This window comes from Caretta caretta, chromosome 25 (assembly GCF_965140235.1).
Source record: "Caretta caretta isolate rCarCar2 chromosome 25, rCarCar1.hap1, whole genome shotgun sequence".
NCBI classification, from domain to species: domain Eukaryota; kingdom Metazoa; phylum Chordata; order Testudines; family Cheloniidae; genus Caretta; species Caretta caretta.
The window spans coordinates 20,037,819-20,058,886 of record NC_134230.1 but is presented as its reverse complement, the minus strand read 5'-3'; the positions used below and the strand labels follow the sequence as shown (position 1 = coordinate 20,058,886).

The window sequence follows — 21,068 nt, the reverse complement described above, 5'->3', positions numbered from 1 at the left end:
TAAATCCTTTGGTCATTAATAGGGCCCTACCAAATTCACAGTCCATTTTGGTCAATTTCACAGTCATAGGATTTTAAAAATCTGAAATTTCATGATTTCAGATATTTAAATCTGAAATTTCAGTGTTGTAACTGTAGGAGTCCTGACCCAACTCTGAAGGCAGGAGCGCAGAAGTAAGGGTGGCAATTCCACGATCCCCCTACAGTAATCTTGCACCCACCCTCACCCTCTTGGGTTAAGACCCACAGTTTAAGAAATGCTAGTCTCTCCTGTGAAATCTGAATAATAGAGGGTAAAAGTACACAAAAGCCCAGATTTCACGCTCTGTGATGCGTTTTTCACAGCCATGAATTTGGCAGGGCCCTAGTCATTAAATAAATTGTCCCATAGCCCAACTGCAGACTAGCTAATCTTGTTACAGCCCAAGGGTGACAAGAATTAGCCAGCTTCTCCACAATTCTAACCAGTAGGCAGGAACTGATTTTGCAGAATTCATCTTTATTTACATTTTCAATATTTAAAAAGTATAATTACAACACTTTTTTCCACTTTAAAGTTCATAAGCTAAAAATTCATAATTACTGTACATAAAAAATAAAACTTGAAATAAATTCACTTTAGATTTGGAAGAGAGATACATATCACAATTAAATATTCCTTCCCTGGAAATATTCTTTTTACATTCTAAAAAGAGAAGCGTTCAGAGAACAAGAGCAGAATACACCTTTCCATATTAACATAAATGAACCAATTCTGTTGGATGCACAACTAAAAAGTTCACATTTGTGAAGTAACTGGAATATATTTAAGAACTCTACCACAGGATTCAGATTTTAGATACTAAGTTTAACCATTTAGAGAGTGTCCTGAACTCATCTTTCCAAGTTGAGGCCTGTTCCACAGATCAGAAAAATTTCCTATTCCTCTAAGAACAAGCAGTTAATACTTATCTGTGCAATAAGAGCAGGTCTGTTTCCTCTCCCCCTCCTTGTCCCAAAACCTTTGCAAATCTTTTTGGACTATTCCCATTTCAACATCCTCAAAGGAATAAACACCTAATTTGCATACATATTAGGATAGTGTAACCACAGCATTTGGACCTTGGCTCAACTCTTACAGAAATGTTATAATTTGAACATGGTGGAGGGGGACAGGGAGAGAGAGCTTTTGTGACTTAACACCAGTCCACGCCAGCAGCACTTAACACTACACAGGAATTTTATTACCCAATGTCAGGATGTCAAGAACCTGGGCATGCAGGAACCTACTACAGAGCTAATTAAACTTAAGTATGAGCATAATTGTTACAGAGAAAGAAAGTGCACATTCTTTAAAGGGACACTATCATGCCATAATTAAGAAGCCTTGTGTTACTTTTAATTAAAAAATTTAAAATATAGCTTTTCACCATTTACAGTTCACATTTTGCATTTCATCTTGTACAATAAAATTAGACTGATGTTTCATTTTATGGTTCTCATATGTTAACACAATCCTTTTGTACTTGAGTTTCCAACTTCTCTTCCAAAACTGAAGTTTAAAAAAATCAAACATTTATATTCAAGTTGATAGTTTTTAAAGGGTTTTGAAAAACCCTTTAAAAACTATCACTGACTTGCCATGTTGCTTCACACTTCAGTTGAGCAGCTTTTCTCCTTTGTCACCAACTCTTACTTCTCTCTTCACTCCCTCTGCTTCACTAAGTAATTCTCAAAACCATTTTGGGATATAGTTTATATGAGAACTACAGAACAAGACCATAAAAATCTAAATGTGGGGCCTAAACTATTAGGAAAGAAAAACTCAACTTATAAAAACAAATGACCAGTTAGAGTTTTAGAAGACCTAATGAGGACTTGATCCAAGAGGTTTTTTTTACCTCTTTGTCTGGGACATACAGTTGCAGACACCTCCCACAGTTTCAGCAGTATACTTCAGCAGTATATTTCCAGTTACACAAAATACCAGTTCATAGACACTCCCACAAAAGAAAAAAGGTGAACTCCCCCAACACAACTATATCACAAGACCCACCCACCCTCTATCTATTAGACCCCCATCGCCCTAAAAGCTCACAAGAAAATGAGCTTTTGCAGCATGTCTGGATATGATGGTGCACAACTGAAACTGACTTTATACCAAACAATAGGAAGAGTCTGGTCACCATTTCTCCATCACTCTGCATTCTTGGGCGTTCCACAGAACACTGCAGGATCATATTAAGAATTTTAGTTGTAGCTTCACCTAGCAAGAAACTTCTCAATCAAGACTACCACCACCACACGCCTCCACTTGCCAAACTCTACAAGATTCTAGTGCTCTAAGTCCTTACAACCACTGTCAAGTCTACCATATCCGCAGCAACACTACTCAACCTTCTTGGTAATCACAAGGTGCCCAGAGGGCTACAACCACCACCACCACCACCACCAGGTATCTAAGTAAGGAACTCCACGGCAGGTCTAAAAAGTCCATCTAACCTACCCAATTAGATAGCAGATAAATCCCCACAGATTCCCCAACACTCAAAAGCCACCAGAGCAATTTCTCCCTCTCCTTAGTCTTTCACCTGATATGGACCACCAGCACACCACCAATGATGGTATATACAGAGTAGCAGATGGGAATCCGCCACTAAGGGCAGACAAAACAGTCATACTAAGTTACATACTGAGTGGTACAGAGTAATGCAGTAGAAATAAGAACCACAAACATTTTACAGCAATTCACACTCTTGTCTACAGTTTTAAGTGCCAGATTCCATAAGCATCAGATTTTATCCTGTGAGAGGTAAAAACACTAAACACACAATAAATTCATCCAAAACGTATCAACATGTTAAAAAACACAGAATGGGGAAGGTTTTTATGTGCACCCATACAGCTGCTCTTAAATATTTACATATAAATATTTGTATGTAAATAAGATCACAATTAATCATTTACCTTAAACTGCTCTTAGCAGCACCAAGTTAACCTAGGTTTTTTTTTGTTTTTTTTTTAAACTCTCAGCTTATAACATGGCTAAGGGCAATACAAACAGCTTTATAGCAGAAAATTCTACTGCTACATTGAAGACAATAGAGAGGTGGGTTAGGACATTACTGAAGGATGGGACCTTTTCTGACCAGCAACTCTCTTAGTGTTGACCTGAAGTTACTAAAGTCATTTTCATTTTCACAAGAGCCTTGCACTCCTAATATATTGAACTGTCTCAGAATATAATTCATCAGTGTTTAGTTATTTCAGGTAACTGCATAAGACACCTGAATGTTTCATTGACTGAAATAAGGACACCGCTAGTCATCATTTGGTCCATAAGGGAAAGGTTTTCACAAGATCTTCGAGCAGCACCAAGTTATTTGATGGACTCTCTCAATGCAAAAACCCACGGAAGGGGTAGCTGAAAGAAGTGCCTGGTTTCTTTGCGCATGCTTATTTTTAGTAATACCCAGTACTTTTGGGTGGATAGTTTTGCGTCAATGTAATGTACACTATAGACAGACTGTGGAACTCTGACAATTTAAAAAAGCTGCAGTAGCTGATGTCTGAATCTTAGACACTAATTACAGAGCCCCAGCTTTCTTTTATTCTATGTAAATATCTGAAACCAACATATTACACACAATAAAATATTGCAAAAAATTAATCTGGTCCCCCAATTGGCTAATATTCTTACTGATTTATGGCACTCCCTCAAAATGTACTGAAAGCAAAAAAAGAGTAACTTATTTAATAGCAGGGTCATTATACATGATTATCTAGATATACCCTTTTTATTCCTGTGTTTTCATATTTTCTACAGACCTATGTACAGTTAAATATGCCATTAATTTACAAACCATGTTAAAACTAGACAAATGTTTCACCTCACGAAACAAAATCTCGCAATGTCTAGTAATATTACAAGTTCCAACAATATCAGAAACTTCCTTTACCTGAATGTAGGCAGTAATTGCATTGGAACTTTGGTTCAGGTATTCAAGGAAATCATTTATTGTAGTATGATTCACCTAAAGATTCTATTGTACAAAGTAATTTCCACTGACTATACAGCTTGAACTAGCAAAGCATGACCACAGGTCACGTAGCCTCTAGGAAAAAAGCCTACAAAGTTATCTTCAGAGCCCTAAGTGGACGATGGCCTAGCTCTCACCCCCTATTGCATTGCACTGCTACGCATTACAGCAGTTGTGTTCATGGGGGACACTGAGGCTGCCACAGTCCAGATCAGAACTTGAGAAACAGAGACAAGGCATTCTCAGAAGGGGCCCTCACTTGTGATTACAACCCTCACAGCTGAGACTGAGCCCAAGTCCTGCTAGTTTAGGAGGGTGCAATACAAGCCTTCTAAGGAAGGAGTTGTGAAACAGACTAGGTTGCAATCACTAGAAAAAAAGGCACCTAAATATGATTAAGCAAGTATCTACTTAGGAAAAAAGGAGAAGGTGGCTGTGTTCCTCTTCCCTGAAGGGATGATTCACATGGTACCAAGATATTATGGTGGTAGGCACACTAGAAAAGCACAGATCAGAGGGATTGTTATGCCTTTTTATGGCCTCCATCACTGCAGTAACCCAGAACAGCACCCCTATGAGGTATGGAAGAATTATCTCCATTTTACGGATAGGGAACGGAGGCACAAAAATCAAGGCTGAGATTTTCAGACAGGTTTATAGGAGTTACACACTCAGCTCCCATTGAAAGTAACTGAATTTGGCATCTAACTCCCTTAACCTCCTCTGAAAATTTCAGGCTAAGTGATTTGTCCAAGTGCACATGGGAAGTTTACAGCAGAACCAGGAACTGAACCAGAGTCCCAGTCCAGAGTATTAAACCACAAGATCATCCTTCCTTCTGCATTTATGCAATGTTACTCAGATATTAAAAAGGGTGCCTTAAAAATACATTATGTCAGTCTTTCCACTGGCTGTATTTTTCCCTTTTGCATGTTAATATGAAATAACAGTTGTAAAGAAATGAAGCCCGGAGTCTATGAAAGCAGTTGTGATTTAACAGTTGTGTGGGAAGGGTCTCCAGAATGATTTCTGAACCATGAGTTTTCCAGACTAAACATCCAAGTGCAAATTTCCTACTAGCATGAACACACTCACCTCCACTGACATCAGTAGAGTTCTGCTCATACACCATGACTGAATTTGGCCCTTTCAGAGATTCAGGTGCACCATTATCTCCTTTGAGACACATCAACAAAACTATTAAACTGGGAATTTCTACAAGCATCTAGCAAACTGGGAATAGATTTAGCTTTGCACTTACAGAAGAAAAAGGTACGTAAATAATTAATCCAGAAGAAAGCCACAAAATTATCTTGCTTCTAAAAGGCAATCATCTTTCATGAAACGAACACATGGGGACGGAGTATTTTGTATAGTATCCACCACCACTAACGTCAGTCACTAATGTTTGTTTAATGACTCATCAGCAAGAATGCGCCCAGCACTTCTTCTGCCAGAATCTCAGTCCACTATATGATGGGCTCCTCCTCCAAGAGACAAGGCCTGAAGATCATCTTCTTTGCCAAAAATAGTTTTCTATACTCCAAAGCTCATATGGAGTATAGAAAACTCTTTATCTTTTATCTCACACACACAATTTCTGACATAACTCATTAACAAAACTTCATGTTTTGTCAAAGCACCCTCATTTATGCAAAAAGTGCAAAACAGAAAATTCAATACACATTCTTCACAATTTTACATATTCACTCTTGACTCAAGAACAGTTTCTCATAATAATTCATTATTCAAGCCAGGGGCACTACAGGAGGAAAGAAGGGTATAAACGTTAACTTCCACAACTCATCTGAACATACAAGTTAGGCAGAACATACTTAGTGCTACTAGAACTATTGTGGAAGAGAAACATATAAAATATAATTGGGGGCCAAAAAATAAATTTTGTAGACAATCAGAAGGGATGTGATACATCCAAATCCACATTCATGAAACATAAGTCATATGATGGAGTATAATTCTCCCAATTAAAAGAGTAAGAAAGAAAAAACATAATCCATAAGCGTCTCCCAACTGAGCATGGCAACAAGCTAGGTTTACAAAAACCAGTGCAGAGAAGTCACAGGAAAACACCCTTGTTCCAAATACTAATTTTTATTTGGCAAGGTGTTTTCTGTTGTCAGATAAAGAGTAACTACTGAAACAGTTACACAACTTCATTAATCAAAGAATGTGAAATCTCTCCAAGAGGTACTTAATATCAACATGAAGTTTTAAACCTGTGCAACTGAAATTCAAATCTGCACAACTCTCCTCCAGCTGACAAGCCCTGCTAACACCAATTAGGAGCATACACAGTTTCACTTTCTCCAAAAGTTTCATCAATTTCATTTGGAAAGTAATGAGCTATGTAGCATTAAAAATAAAATTAAAACACAAGTTAAAGGTCAAGTTGTTAGCATGGAAAGGAAATACTGGCTACATTTTTACTGCCAAAACAGCAGTCAGTTGACAGGCTCTGAAAACATATGACAGCAAATATTTACGCTGGAGTTTTACACTTGCATTTCACCAGAATCTCTGTACAAGAATTATACTGTACACTCCTTTCCAGTGTCTGATCCAATTGCTTCATGTTTAGAGACCTGCTTGGCTGAGAATGAAAGTCTATACCACTTTTGATACACATGCATCTTCCCCTCTGAAGAACCTATACAATCTACAGCTTTACATTCAAGGGCATGCCAGAAGTTTCTGATAATTCTGGGGAAACTGTGTTACAGTCTATACCTGCTTATCAGAATCCTATATATCATATCTGTTTAAGTTGTATGTCGTTGGATAGTTTTGCCTGTTATACTGGAAGTGATCTGTCAAGACACTGGCTCGGCCATACTGATAATCTCCATGTTGTGCGAATGCCATGAGTCCATTCTGAGACTTTTCAGGAGTGTTCCAGTGATGTTCCATATTCATAAGGTCTCCAGTTGTAACTGGAAGTAGCTGCTTCTTTGCTTCCTGATTTGCATCATATTTTGTCTGTGGAACAAAGAATTAATTAACTAACTACTTCTCTCAGACAACAGTGAGCAAAGAGCAGACACATGTTCCACACAGAAACCAGTCACATTAGACTGCAGTGGTTCTCCACTTGCGGCCCAGTCAGCACAGAGCTGCGGCCCAGGTGACAGTCTCAGGGCCATACAGGTAGTATTGGATGCGGCCCACATAACATGTTGTGGGCCATATATGCGGCCCACAATGGTAAACAGGTTGAGAACCACTGCCTTAGAGGCTGTGCTCACTAATGTTTTAAATCCACAATTACTCCTAATGCAAATCTTCTGCCATCATCATTCCTAGTTAACAAGAGTCCTGATTTTGCTCAAAAGCCTTGAGCCACTAGTGAAACACGAAGTCAATCTAGGTTAGAACAGTGATCACGAGAAATCTTTTGTTACGTTCACCAGAACCCCCAAACAAACAAGTTATTGGCACACGTATTTGTGTGCTTGTAGAAGCTGAAAAGGAGCAAGAGCAGCACTGTATACATTTGTAAGAATGAATTTAAGTGGTGGTGAAAGATGCTATAATTTACAACTCTGGAGATAAGTCCACTGATGCCACAAATGTCACAGTAAGGAGCAGCAAAGCAAGTCTCCCCTTATGCACTGCTCCCCACTTCCAACGTCAATGTGTCTCAATCCACCCAAGGTCCAGGGGGAGCTCATTAACCAAGGCCCATTCATTTCTTGGTCTCCCCTGAGCCTGACAACTTGGCCATTTATGATTTTTGTTTGGGATTTTTTTTGTTACACAATTACCTGTTTTGGTCTGCTTATGGACAACTCATTTTACAAAGGCTATTTACAGTCAGTAAAGAGTAACGGCTGACTGGCGTAGGTTTCACAATAGAGACTTACCTTGTTATACAAAAATACCCCTAAGATTGCAGTTAGCATCCCAAGAACGTTGGTGCTGGTGACTGGATTTCGAAGCATTATAAGGGAAACTGTAATGACCATGATCCTTTTTGTGGCATTTGCAACAGAGTAACTTAATGGGCTGATTAAGTTAAGAATACTGAAGGCGATGACATTCTGGGCAAAGTTACAAAATCCACTGATTATGAGCAGCATTAAAGTCCAGGACCAGTGGGACACTGTACTCTATGGAAAAAACAAAGTAAAAAAATGTTAATCTTCAGTTTCAGAGAAGAAATAGAGAACTTCGTAAGGCGAAAAGGATGCAATTCACAATAGCTTCTCAAACAAGTCACTTGTTACTGGCATTTTGGTAGGAAGGGCTGAGTAAAAAGGCAGTGGTACACCACTATCTCCCCTCTCAAATTAACTGTTTTGTCCATTTCAACAGGCAACCTCACAACCTATGTTTTAGGCTCATCACAATCTGCTCTTCAGTGCTCTTGCCTCAAGGTGCTAGTGCCACATACCAGGCAAGTTTTGTTTTGCCTCGTGACTCTGTAGTGAGCCCTTACCATAACCTCAGTGCCTGCTTTTTCACCACTGTTTAGTGGCACATGGTGGCAATTACAATACTTCTTGCCTTAGATATGGATAAATCTTTAAAAAGCAGGAGAGATGTCCAAGCAATTACCCTACCTTGAAGCTTGCCAAAGACTTACCAAGTCATTTTCTACTAGAAAGGAAGAAAGATCCACCAAAACCCATGTTGGGATCATGAAGAACACAGCATGACATCCGAGTATGTTTAGCAGCCGAAGATGATGTATTCTGGAATCTCTCAACACCTGATAAAGACATCAGAAATCACCCTTTCTCCAGGTATTGACCATCCTCACTCAAAGGATGGGGAATTGTTTCAGCAAGTACAATTCCAAACATTTGACTCATTGATGTAGTGTTTGATCAAACAACTACAATACTTCTCTTTCACAGAACCTACAACTCAATTTGTACCATGTGATTAAAGATAACTAGCAGCCTACCTGAAGGCAGTGATGTACTGCCTAGTTGACTTGAATGCTGGAAGGGTCAACAGCCAAGTCTTTATTCTATATAAGGGCATCAGTCACATACTAATAAGTGCTAAATATTCTGTTTGGTATTAAGAAGTCTGACTTTTGTTCACAAGTTGATTTACATGTTTTAAATTTGGATTGTAGTTCCACTGCAGGACTTGGAGTAATGGCACTTCAGTCTGGAGAGAGGGGCTGGCTCAGTAAAGATGCCATCCTTCAAATATGTTGTTAGACATGAAGTCCTCTCAATCATTGTTGATGGAAGCTAAAGATTCCATGGCATGGAACAAAGCCAAGGATAAACTCTGGGTCATGGCCAACTTTCTTCACTCAACATAACAGCTAACTTCCAAGGCTTTGTGAACTATTGCTGGACATATAACAGATGCACAAAGCACCATATAAGAATACAAACCCAGTTCTATACTGGGAAATACATTCCTACCATCCAAAAGGTGATGCCACATATTTAAGAGTTCCATCCAGCAGAACGAACAACAGAACTATTACCTTCTTGGAGAAGATGTTCTGAAGCGAGAAACAGAGTGTAGCAGCAAGAGCACTGATGAGTCCCCACATATCAAAAGAGAGTTCAGTGACTGTAGCCAGCAGTACACCACTGATTATAGGGATCAGTGATAAATACACCTGGAAGAGGAAGCAGATGACAGCAGCATGCATCTTCTAGGAACTTTCAAGTCAACAACATTCATGCACATTTTTAGAGGGACAACAAGATCCTGGGTTTCCGCTTTCACCTTGTTGCAGCTTGAGAAAATTATACTGTGCCAGATACATGGGAGGAGTCTGGCTCCAGATAGCACAGAATAAGCTCGCTCTTCATATTTGGAAGGATTTCTTTACAATTATAAGGACTAGACGCTTATATCTGTAAAATGAATGCTTACTCTCTGAAATCTTACAGTACTCGCTTGGGAAAGATTTCCACTTGCCCCATGTGAGTGAATTTTTCAATCCCTGTCATTAAATTCAGCATGGATTAGCAATGGAAAGGAAGATGAGGAATCACCAGTAATTTCCTTACCTTTGTAGTCTGTTTTTCTTTCATTATAATTCTTGACAGCAGAACCACCCATATTGGCATTGTTGCCTTTACTGAAAGCAGAAGGAAAGTTTAAATAAGGGTACTAAAGTCAAACTATTCCCAACAGAAAAGCATGAATGGGGAAAGTACACAGAAGTCTGGAAAAGGACATATCCAAACCCTAGTACTGAGGAAGAGTTAATGTCACAACTGAGGTTATGAAAATAAAACAAAGATTAAGATCATCAACGAAGGTGCCGCAAGTACTCCTTAACTTTTGTCAAGTGGAAGTTTCACAAAACTGTTAGAAACTCAAAGTGTTATGCCTTTCCTTTAAAACATCATTTGTTTAGAATGTGGCTGAGCCTAACATTGATCATACATTTAGAGGGGTGGGGAGTCCATAGCTCAGGCTGACACAAAGAACCAGATTAAGAGTCTATAGAAAATAGTAAATAGGATGGGTAGCTCAAAAAGGGGAGTGGCAGGAATATAATATCAGGGGGCAGCCGTGTTAGTCTGTATCCACAAAAACAACAAGGAGTCCGGTGGCACCTTAAAGACTAACAGATGTATTTGAGCATAAGCTTTCGTGGGTAAAATCCTCTTTAAGGTGCCACCGGACTCCTTGTTTTTGAGGAATATAATAGGCCACAAGGAGCAAACGTTACTAGTACATGAGCTGGGAAAGACTCTACAGGAACCAGGGCAGGGGTAACTCAGTTTCGAGGGAAGGGAAAGGAAGCAACGAGGCTGAGCCAAGGACAGGTCAGAGAAATGGCACCCCTCCCCACCAAAGGCGCCCCGGCCCGAGGGGGGCCGGGCCGGGCCCGGAATAACGCAGGGGGCTCCCTGGGGCCGGCTGAACTAGGCTCTGCGGCGGCTGCACGGAAGGGCTCAGCTCTCCCCGGCGCCCCTCACCTGTGTGCGCGTAGGACACCGGCACCCGCCAGAGCGAGACGTGCGCCGACACGGAGGCGAAGTACTTGCCGAAGGCGAGCGGCAGGATGTAGCGCGGGTAGGCGCGGGGCGGCAGCTGCGCGGGCCCGGCCGGAGGGACGCGCCAGGCGCGCAGCAGCGGCGGCAGGAGGCCGCAGAGCCCCAGGATGTGGAAGAGCGAGACGGTGACTGGCCGCGGGAAGCCACCCAGCAGCAGCTTGTTCACCACGTTCCCGCCCGCGCTCAGCCCGTACCAGGCCAGGCAGAGCGCGGACACCCGGGCGCCCTCCCGCAGCGCCGGTCCGCGCGCCGCGCCCGCCGCCGCCGCGGAGCCGGAGCCGCCGCCGCCCGGAGCCGCCAGCGCGGCCGCCATCGCTACCTACGGGTCTCGACAGACCGCGGCGCAACGTCAGCGCCGCCAGCGCGTCGCTTCCTGGGGGGGCCCTCCCCGCCATGCCACAAGGCTCGAGCTCGGGGCTTTGCACGTGGCGTCACTTCCGCTCGCCTGGCTCTGGCTCCGCCTCCGCCTCCGCCCCCGCCCGGGCAGCGAGGAGCCGGAACGGGCCCCGGCAGTGCGGGTTTGCGGAGAGCGTCGCGTCCCGGCGGGGCCGAAGCCCGGGGCTGGGGTGGGCCACAGGCCTCTACGCCCGGTGGGGTCCGTGCCCGGGCGGCGGGGCAGAGCGGCCCGGCCCCGCCAGCGTCGTGGGGCGACGCGAGGCTCGAAGAGGAGGCGCGCGGTGCCCTTGGCGGGAGGCAGCACCAACGCCGAGGTAACGGGCGAGACCCCGGCCCCGGCCCCGGCCCGGGGGGAGGCCCCGCAGCGCAGGGCTCGCCCCGTCCGCGAGACGAGGAGGGAGGTAATGTCTTGGGCACCCCTCTCTCCGCGGGACTGCTTGTCCCTCTCCGCCCGAGCGGGTCCCGTGAAAGCCGTTACCTCCCCCTCCCGGCCTCTCTGCGGGCCGGGCTCTGGTTCAGGCCGATGGACGGAGGCGGGGGAGCTCGGGGGCGGGCTGCCACACCCCGGGCTTGAAATGCTTTCCGTCAAATACAGGGCTTACAAGGGGGGTTACGGGCTCTCTGCAGCGCCCCCCGCCCCCCACAGCGGCGGTTGGCGCTAAGCGCAGGGGAAACCTGGCTTTGATTTCAGCTCCTGAGCGCCTGCCTCGCCTCGCGGCCGGCAGCCTCACACGTAGAAACGCAAGAGCAGCCCCGGCATGCAGCAACTACCGCTGAAACTCCCTGACCGACCTTTTCCTCTCTAATAGTTCAAACACGGCTAGTGCAACTTAAACACAACGCGGTAGTTCTGGAAGATTCCCCCCAAACCAGCTGTTACGTCACCATGAGCGCACACCAGCTGTAAAATAATGAAGGGCGAGGGAGGATGGTGGTACAATTTCAGAAGAGGGAAGTGCCTTAAGAACTAACTGTTGCCAGCTACTCCATAGAATTAACCTAGGTAAAACTTCCGCAGACCTAACTTACTCATGAATTGTTACAGGAATATTAAACTCAGAAGCAGTCTACATTAGCATGCGTTTGACGGATTCGTTAGTCAGGGTCAGTGCATTTATAGAGGTTGTCATGGGAGTCTGCTTGCCTGCATTTAATAATGGTGACATAGAGCTTTTTTGCATTATTTTTGTGAATGGCCTAAAAAACAAATACTAATAACCATACACTGGAGATGTACTCTCTACTATCTAATGCATATCATTAATAAAGATCAGGAAGGCTTGGAAAAGCATTTAGCCAAGAGGCAGATCTCACCCCCACCAATAAAAATTACCAAATCACACTCTTTACTCTGAACTGCCCCATGTCTGCCACCAATCATGCCTGTCCTAACACCATTGTAGTAAGGTACACATATGTATATTTTGCCCCTTGACAATGGTCACATAGAGGGGATGTAGAGATTACAGTCTTTGATGTAGTCTACCAGTGCTGTTGTTTCTCTGTACTCCCCTCTGACTCCAGGCAGCTGTTAGTTCTAAACACTTTAGAGGGAAGGTGTGTTTTTGATCTGTGTACAGGACCTAGAATATGACTAGGACTCCTAGATACTAGCACATAAAACCAATAGGGTGAGGGGTAGGGAGCACAAAAGGCACCTTTTCCCCTTAAGATAGCATAGTTACAAAAGAAAGTACTTCACGTAGGTAAAAGCACATAAACTTGTTTACATGAAGTAAAAAGGGTACAGAAGGATAAAGCTGACTAGTTTTTTTTTCAGTTTTGTAATTTTTTTCTCAGGGAATAGATGGACAGGAGTTTTGGGACCTCCTCTGTATCTGAGGTGTTAGCTGTGTGGGACTGAAGGCCTTAGTCCAGGACTCCCAGGGCATCACTTTCTTGGTGACAGAATTTTTCCACTTGCAATCTGTGGTAAACAAATGAGGTATCCCCCTCCTTCAGGCTTCAGCTGCTCACAGAGTGAGGTGAGGGCAGCTCACTGTATACACCACTGTTTCCTTCCCTGCAAATGGAAAAAAATCAAGACCTCATTTCACATCTTGTGATTTCTTGTCAAACTCCTACATTTCCAAACGTGTTTTTTGATGTGACACACCCCCACCTCCCTCTTCCCGTCTCACTAATTTTAAAATTCAGGGGAAAATTGCTAACTGTCCATCCACCTACCCCACATTTAAATGAGCACTGAATTTAGTACTAATGAAAGACATTGCAACCCAGAGTCCTGGAAAATGAACTCCACAAACCACCACAGGAAGCAGTTTCCTCACTTACACAATTCATTCATGAATTGGAGGGGTCATCTGCAGGACAACACAGGTAACTTACACTATTACTAATTCAGATAATCTGCCTTCCACTTATACTATCAGTAAAGATGCCAACTGGGACACTTGTTTAAAAGTGTGCTAGAATAAGACCAACTAATTTCATAGTTAGCATCGCATGGGTGTTCACTCAAAATTCATGCACACCAGATTTGGACCAGGGAGCGCAAACAGCATAAAGATAGTCAGTCCTCCATGCTAGCCACTCTTGGTCACCAATTTTAACAATAAGTGTTTCAGTAGTGCTTAAAACTTAGGGATAGTTAATAGATGTAATTGCTTTGGTACAATGCATAATTATTTTCATGAGGGGCTCCCCTCATAAGTGAAGGGAGAAAGTTTTTTTTAAAAAATTAGATTTGTATTGACAGTGGTAGTCATGGGCAAGATTAACACACCTACTCAGGTGGGATAACATTCCTGAAAAGTTTGAGGTAGTAGCATTAGTAAAACATTGTCTAGCAAGAGTAAGTGTTGTGTCGGGCTTTTTCCCTAAGTGCATTGAACACAAAAGGATAATACTAATAGCCTGCTGGGAACCTCCTCTCTAACACATCACATAACTTTTACAATGAAGCAACAGATAGCTTGTTAAGGCCACTGTTTCCATACAGTCTTCCTCCTAGGGATGGGAGTTTCTACTCTGTTACCACCAATACTGGTAAAACACTTCTTTACGCTTGTTAAAAATCCTGCAACCATTTAAGGGAAATTATTGTTGAGTGTTTGAGCAGCATCATGTAAAGTGTTCGTAGTAAACTAAGGCTAACTAAAATATAGAATGCAAGACACATTGAATGGTTCCTGGATAGGTAAATATCAATTGTTTGTACTGCTTATTTCTTCTATGCATCCTTTGAAAAATAAAGGAATTTATATAAAACCATCTCAGCACACCTAATATACAGGCACCCATACTGGAATGGGGCCATATCAGAACCTAGATTCATACATGGGAGCCTTTCAATGCCACAGTGGAAGGAGATGTCTGTTCTACACTTGTTAGATTGTAAGTGTTAGGGCAAGGACAGTGCATTTTGGAAAGCACCTAGGGTACAAGCAACTGGCTAAGAAACAGTCCATGCAAAAATATGAAAATACACAAAGGTAAACATGTACAAGGTAAACTTCATTTGAACTGGTTTACAAAATTAACAAGACCACCTTGTAAACATCTTCAACATTTGCTGGAGCTGATAGAACATCACCGTTTACACTAATAGACCATGCTGAAATATAAATGTCTTTGAACCTATTTCTGACCCTGGATTACTTCCAACTTGGTTGACGACCTAGTTTAGAACCATGAAATCTAGTCACACAAGAGATTTAAAGCACACAGTAATCAGTGGAATGTCTGATCAGTTTGTAGGGCTGTGGACAAGAGCTGGGTCTGATACTTTAGACTCCTCCCCTAAAAAATAGATGAAATTAAGATCATCACAGTGGTTAGTCAGCCTCTGGGCACTGTGGCAAGTTGCTTGCAAATGCCAGTGACAATTTAGAGTATTATATTCCTCTACAGACCCCTGTAGTGCAGCCAGAATTTCAGAAGAAATGGAGTAAACAGGAAATAAAACAGTGGCCAAAAATTATGTGGTGGATCAGAGCCCAACCATTCCCTTCTGAGAGTAACCCTAAATTCAAAGGCCCTAAGATGGGCAGGTTAATAACCAAGGTCTTTCAGGGAAAGGGGAAGCAAACAGACTCCCTGGGTGGGGTGTTTTAGTGTGTAAGTTTTCTAAATAAATAAATGTCAAGCATCTTCCCCACCCATTCCACCCTTTCCAAGACACAAGGTGATACTACCTTCCCCAGCTCCAAACAGCTTGGGTAGTCTTTATCACTGCAGAAGGGTAAAAAATGGAAGTAAACTGAAAATATACTTGGAAACATTTTTAGGGTGGCTGGTTTTTCCAGCTGAGAAGCCTTTCTAATTCTGAAGTCCTGGAGAAAAGGGAACAACTAGGCACTGAGGAGAGATTTTGAAATACCCATATACAGCAGGTTTCAATATTTCACAAGCCAGGCAAATCACAGAAGCATTCAGTCTGAATGGGAAAGCTTTTAAAATCTAATCTTTTCTCATTGTACTCCGTGGAACAAGCCAATGCTAACCTGGTGAATAACATCCATTATAGAAAGTAGATTTTGTTTGAAAATTAAGAGCCTGATCCTGCTCTCACTAAAATCAGTGGGACTTTTACTAGGACCTCAGTGGAAGCAGGATTGTTGATGTATCTAATGTTACTGCAGTGGCAGTAATCCAGATTTTTTTTTTAAAGCACCAGCAGGCCAAAAGCCCAATACCAGATGCTGTAAAAGTAAATTATTCCAATTGCTAATATATTAACAGGAGCTGCAAGTATTTTGCCTATATTGAATATAAAAATATTACTGAATCAGACTGTGATCAGAGGTGAAAGACATTTTACAATTATTATTACTACATACAAAAGTGGACTGGAGAGAAAGCTGAACAATTAGCTCAACTTGTGAGGTATAGTAAAAGTAACTTGGAGGACTCTCTCCGAACCAAGCACATTCTCCCTGGATTTAACCATAGTTAAAATTATCCAGTATATATTAGTAAATATTGCCAGCACACTTGGAAGACTAAGAAAAGCTAGACAGTACATCTTATATGACTAACGACCTTTAACTGGTTTAGAAAGTAGACTAACAGGATGCAGTTTTAATCATACTGCTGGCAATATGTACTTAGCTTCAACTTGGCTTTTCTGAACTGACCAAACTTTGAAAGTAACCAGTTTAAATATAAATAATTCACAAACTTTTTTGTGCAAATTTTTTTATTTCCACATTTATATCACAATGTGTCCACTTAAAGGACCAAATAGCAAAGTTGCTCCCTTCTGCATCCCAAGAACACAGAAGTCTAATTACTGTACATTCACTAAGGCTCTTTGTTTTTGCAAATTGCGTTTATGATGGATATCCATAAGGCAAACAATATCTAAAGGAATGGTAACAAGTATATTTCCAGCATATAAACAGGCTTCCTTTTTCCCCTCACAGTACAGTTACAAACTTGTAGCACCCTCATTCCTTTTGGATTCTAGAAAAGGTGAATTTTTCTAGAGGTTTGCAGGAAGGGAAAAGGAGAAAAATGATTTGGCTGGTGGTGGAAGAAAAAAATTTAAAAAAAACCTAGTTTTTGCAGCATTTCTGAGAGACTGGATTTTAACTGAAACCAGACTAAAGTATGTGGATGCCTATGGAATGTTGAGCTGAAGCCGGATCGCCAACCTGCAGTGCAACACCTGCTGTTTAAAACCCAATCTTTGCACCACATAATTTGAAAAGAACACAATCATGTTCAAAGATCTGATGCAAATAAAAACTAGATTTTTTGCACATTGTCTCAGACATCTCACTGCCAAATAAACTCAAATCAAGTCAAATAAATAGATGCATATTTTGTTAAGGTAATTTCTACAATTTTATCTGTACCTGCCTGTAATAAGATTCCGGCATTCACAAAGTGCTGGAAATCATCTTCACTTCTTGGGGACTAACACTTTTTTATAGCTGGCTTGCTATAGAGTTTTGAACTCAAATTATCAACCTTCGAATGCCTTCCTTTGCAATTTTGTTAGTAAACTGGTAGCAGCATTTCACAAAAGGAGAATTTAAAGGAAAGAGCTGTAAACAACCAGCTCCTTCAGACCCTCTGCTCGTTGGCCCTGTTTGTCCAGGACAGGAGGCTCTCTCCATGTTAAGTGGCATAGTGTCTGCCATTTTTTCTAACTGCTGATGTGAGAGCATTTTAGCAAAACTGTACTCAGTCTAGGCAGACATAAGGCAGGATGTTCAATCTACCATCATCCCCATGTGGATCTAAAGATATGCACTGCGTCCAATTATACCAGTTACCCTGTGTATCATAACAGCCATTCACGCCTGGCCAGTGATGTTCACGTATTCTGTTGAGGTCATCGCTTGTGACCTCTCTTGTGACCCCAGGCAAGTCTGTGGGTTTGCTGTTAGGAGCTAGAACATGAGTCTTTCTAGCTTCTCTTCTAGTGCTTTCCTCCTGCTTTAAATATTCAGACATGAAGTAGTGAGCTCCTGGGGTTTGTACTCCTGATGAAGACAGCAAGCTACTTTGTCTGTTTAAATACGACTGAATTATTTCATTTCTGGATAACTCTTTCCAGTTCGTTTGTTCAAAAGGACTTTGCAGGTTGGGTTTTTGCTCCTGCTTGTCTGTTTCTGTCCTGTGCTGTTCAGCGACTACAGGGATTTCTGCCTGCAAAGAATCTTTTTGTGTTAAAGGTTTTATCTGTCCGGTCATGGGATCAAACGTGAGTTTTCTTTCTTTTAATCTCACAGGTTTCACACCCCCTTCTACGACCTGCCCATCCAAATTGACTGTATGGTCTCTGGGTCTGTACCTTTTCTTCTTCTTACTATCTGAACCTGAAGCAGCATCATCACTGTCCATTTTTGAAGTGTCCGGTGAAAAGCCAACATGTGGCGTCAGAGATTCCCCAGGATGCAAGTTAGTTTTGCAGCTAGGAGATGTGTGCTGAAGTGTCCCTGCTGTGTGCCTGTGCTGGCTTTCAGAAGATGCCTGCTCCTGCCAATGTTGAGATACCTCAGTTCCTGATTGCTGAGAAACCTCCAGTCTTTTTGCTGGCATTGGAGGTGTTGATGGTTGCATCAAGGAAGGGGGTGGTGGTGATGGCACCTGTGCAGTATCTAAGAACTGGGACCTTTGAGATGGACTAGGTATTGAACCCTTTGGTGAGTATGTGATATGCTGTCGAGCAAATGTGTCATGCCTAATATTCCCAGGATTAAATGAGGAACAGCGGGGACTCTTAGGTTGGTGCTGTCCTGTGGTTTCTTCCAATTTATCATGCTGCTGAAGCACTGCAGTCTTTAATAATGAGGAAGTGCTTGAAGGTTTTACAAGTCCTGGAGAACTGGTGTGAGGTTTTACAGCATTTACTGGGATCTTACTGTGTTTGTCATTTTCACTATGTTCTGTCCTGCTGCTTTCAGGCCCTGGATGCAGGTTTACATCTACAGGACTGGGGAAACTTTCAGGGCTCCCCGCAATCCCATTAGTTGGTGGAGGAGAAGAGTTTTGTAATACTTCATGACTACCTTTGGAAACTTTAGAAGGAGGGGGGCCCTGATGCCCATCCCTATGTTCGCCTTTCCTTTTCCGATTTCCCAGTTTTTCTGTTTTCGGGGAGTTTAGCTTTTGGATATCATTCCTGCTTTTCAATTCATTGATGGGCTTTGATCCAGTTACTACAGCAGGTGGCACTTCTGGTTTACAGTTGTGTGCACCACCGTTTGCTGATCCAGGTGGATTTGGTAATCCTCTTGGAACGGATTCATTCTGGGTTACAGGTTCTATTAGTTTTTGCCAATTCCGTAGCAATTTCTTGGCACGTTTGGCAAGTTCCTCATTGGATGTCTTCTTTCTTACATCATTGATGAGTTTCCCTAATCTTGTTTCCTATAAAAAGTGAGAAGAGTTGTTTTACAAAAATTTAATTCTGAACAGATAGCATGCAAGTCAAATTGTAAGATGCATTTTCACTTGTCAGTGCATACCGTTCTGCCAAATATCAAACCAAAAATTCACAAAGAATGTAGGAGCTAAATAAGATATTATGCCATTAGTCTTTTTGGAAGGGATTGATTCAGCTGACCCCATGCTCCACCATTTAGGAAACCTACTGTAAGTTTGATTATTTATCTCCTCTTTCTCCACTGGCTGAAGTGCCATGGGAGCCATCTGGGGAGGGTGGTGGGAAAGGAGTCCCTCACTCAATAGGAACCTCTTGCAGGTGACCAAGGAGCATGCTCAAGTTCTGGGGAAAGGTGTGCACAACCCCCAACCAGACAAGGTGTGTGTTAACCACCACGGGCATGTAGAAAGAGGGACAAGAAATCACAGACCTTAGAGCTGATAATCACTCTTGGCTTATTGTCACATCCTACTCCACCCTCCAGAGTCAAAGATAGAATTTTCCCCAAGTGCTGTGGGAATGATTTATGGGGCCAATTTAAATAAAATTCTTGGGGTGCCTAAACATGACTTCCCTCAGTTTGCAAGGGAAATATCTGAGCCCTTCTTTGTTTTGTGGTTATACCCAAAACATTCATTTGGAAACATTAGGCAACTGCCCCAGAAATCAGATTACAGGTAAGGAATATTGGCATATAACATTAGACCAAAGAAAGTGCAGTCTGTGAAGTGAAGCACTAACTCCTTTTGCATGTTAGAGGGGATGGGACATGATAGGTTTGAAACTGATAACAGTGGATACATTTCAACCTGAGCCAATTGGAAATGAATCATGATTATGACTGGCATTGGCAGAGCAGTGCTGTGCTGTCCTAGAAAGTAAAAGATTCCCAATGAGGAATGTAATTGGATCCCTTTTGAATACAAGTCAGTTATGTTTTTCAGAGGCATGACACTGCCAGTTTAAGTGCATTCATCGACAGCAACTGGTGACCTGAAGAAGAGCTCTGCATAGCTCAAAAGTTGGTCTCTTTCACCAACAGAAGTTTGAATTCCAAAGCTTTAAATTTAAATTAAATATTTTAAACATCTAGGTGCAAAAAAATCCTCTTTAGCTTTATGGATTTAAAAGGGTCCAAAGAGGACCAGCTTGTGCAGTTGCTGTCCCACCAGCAGAGGTACTGGAAGTCATAATCTGGTGGTTCTCTCAGTGATCCCTTTTGTATACCAAATCTCACAGAGGGCATATGGCATAAGAGTGAAAAGTGAATTAACAATGAATTACCCAATGTGTATGAGTCAGCGTTCTTTAGCTATATAGTATTCTCACAGGGGGAACTAACCTCACAGCCAATCAACGATTGGCACTGAATTGGGCATATTTCAAACTAATTTTATGGCTATATAAAGTGATGTTATTCATGGTAGGTTATCAAAGAGAATTAGAATTTGAGCAAGAAGAAGAAAGTGACCAGTCATAAGATACAGAAGTGATACTGGCTGAATAAGACAAGGAATTAACCAGTGGCAAGTAGGGATTGCTCTGGTCCCTTATGTGAACAGAAATTGGATTGCCCCATACACCAATGTAGTTACTCTTCTACTGGTATATGATTCCACCAAGACAACTCTTTCGGTCATGTACGGAGGTGCCAGAAGGAGGAGTGGGGACTAATTACTATATCTTTGCCTTAAATTTGTAATCTTTTGTTTATCTGTTTTTGTGGAAGAGCTGGAATACATTAAAGGGGATTCAAAAGATATTGTACAGAGGCGATCTGTTTTCATAC

General features: G+C 42.1%; 2 protein-coding genes and 1 long non-coding RNA gene across 5 annotated transcripts in view; 1 reads left to right on the top strand and 2 right to left on the bottom strand.

The window, feature by feature from the left end:
• Positions 1–478: 478 nt before the first annotated feature.
• SLC35E1 (solute carrier family 35 member E1) lies at positions 479–11,350 on the bottom strand. The gene is made up of 6 exons (XM_048831362.2): positions 10,945–11,350; positions 10,024–10,094; positions 9,489–9,626; positions 8,622–8,747; positions 7,900–8,145; positions 479–7,015 (listed from the first exon to the last, which is right to left on the bottom strand). Exons 1-6 carry the CDS (start codon positions 11,333–11,335, stop codon positions 6,782–6,784), a joined length of 1,206 nt encoding a protein of 401 aa, XP_048687319.2. The 5' UTR covers positions 11,336–11,350; the 3' UTR covers positions 479–6,781.
• Positions 11,351–11,441: 91 nt separating this feature from the next.
• Positions 11,442–21,041, top strand: LOC125627350 (uncharacterized). The gene is made up of 2 exons (XR_007353989.2): positions 11,442–11,732; positions 18,123–21,041. It is a non-coding gene; the product is annotated as an uncharacterized LOC125627350 (long non-coding RNA).
• The window catches only part of MED26 (mediator complex subunit 26), a 52,364-nt gene continuing 44,421 nt past the window's right edge, over positions 13,126–21,068 (bottom strand). Inside the window, exons 3-4 of one of the 3 annotated variants that reach the window (XR_007353988.2) lie at positions 17,241–19,263; positions 13,126–13,441 (exon numbers count right to left, since the gene is read on the bottom strand). Coding sequence is in view for 1 of the 3 variants with exons in the window: in XM_048831358.2 (XP_048687315.1) it covers positions 17,572–19,263 (1,692 nt within the window). In the remaining 2 variants the exon portion in view is untranslated. Of the gene's footprint in view, positions 13,442–14,876; positions 19,264–21,068 lie in introns of those variants that run through there. The other 2 variants (XR_012666084.1, XM_048831358.2) reach the window with 2 other exon arrangements.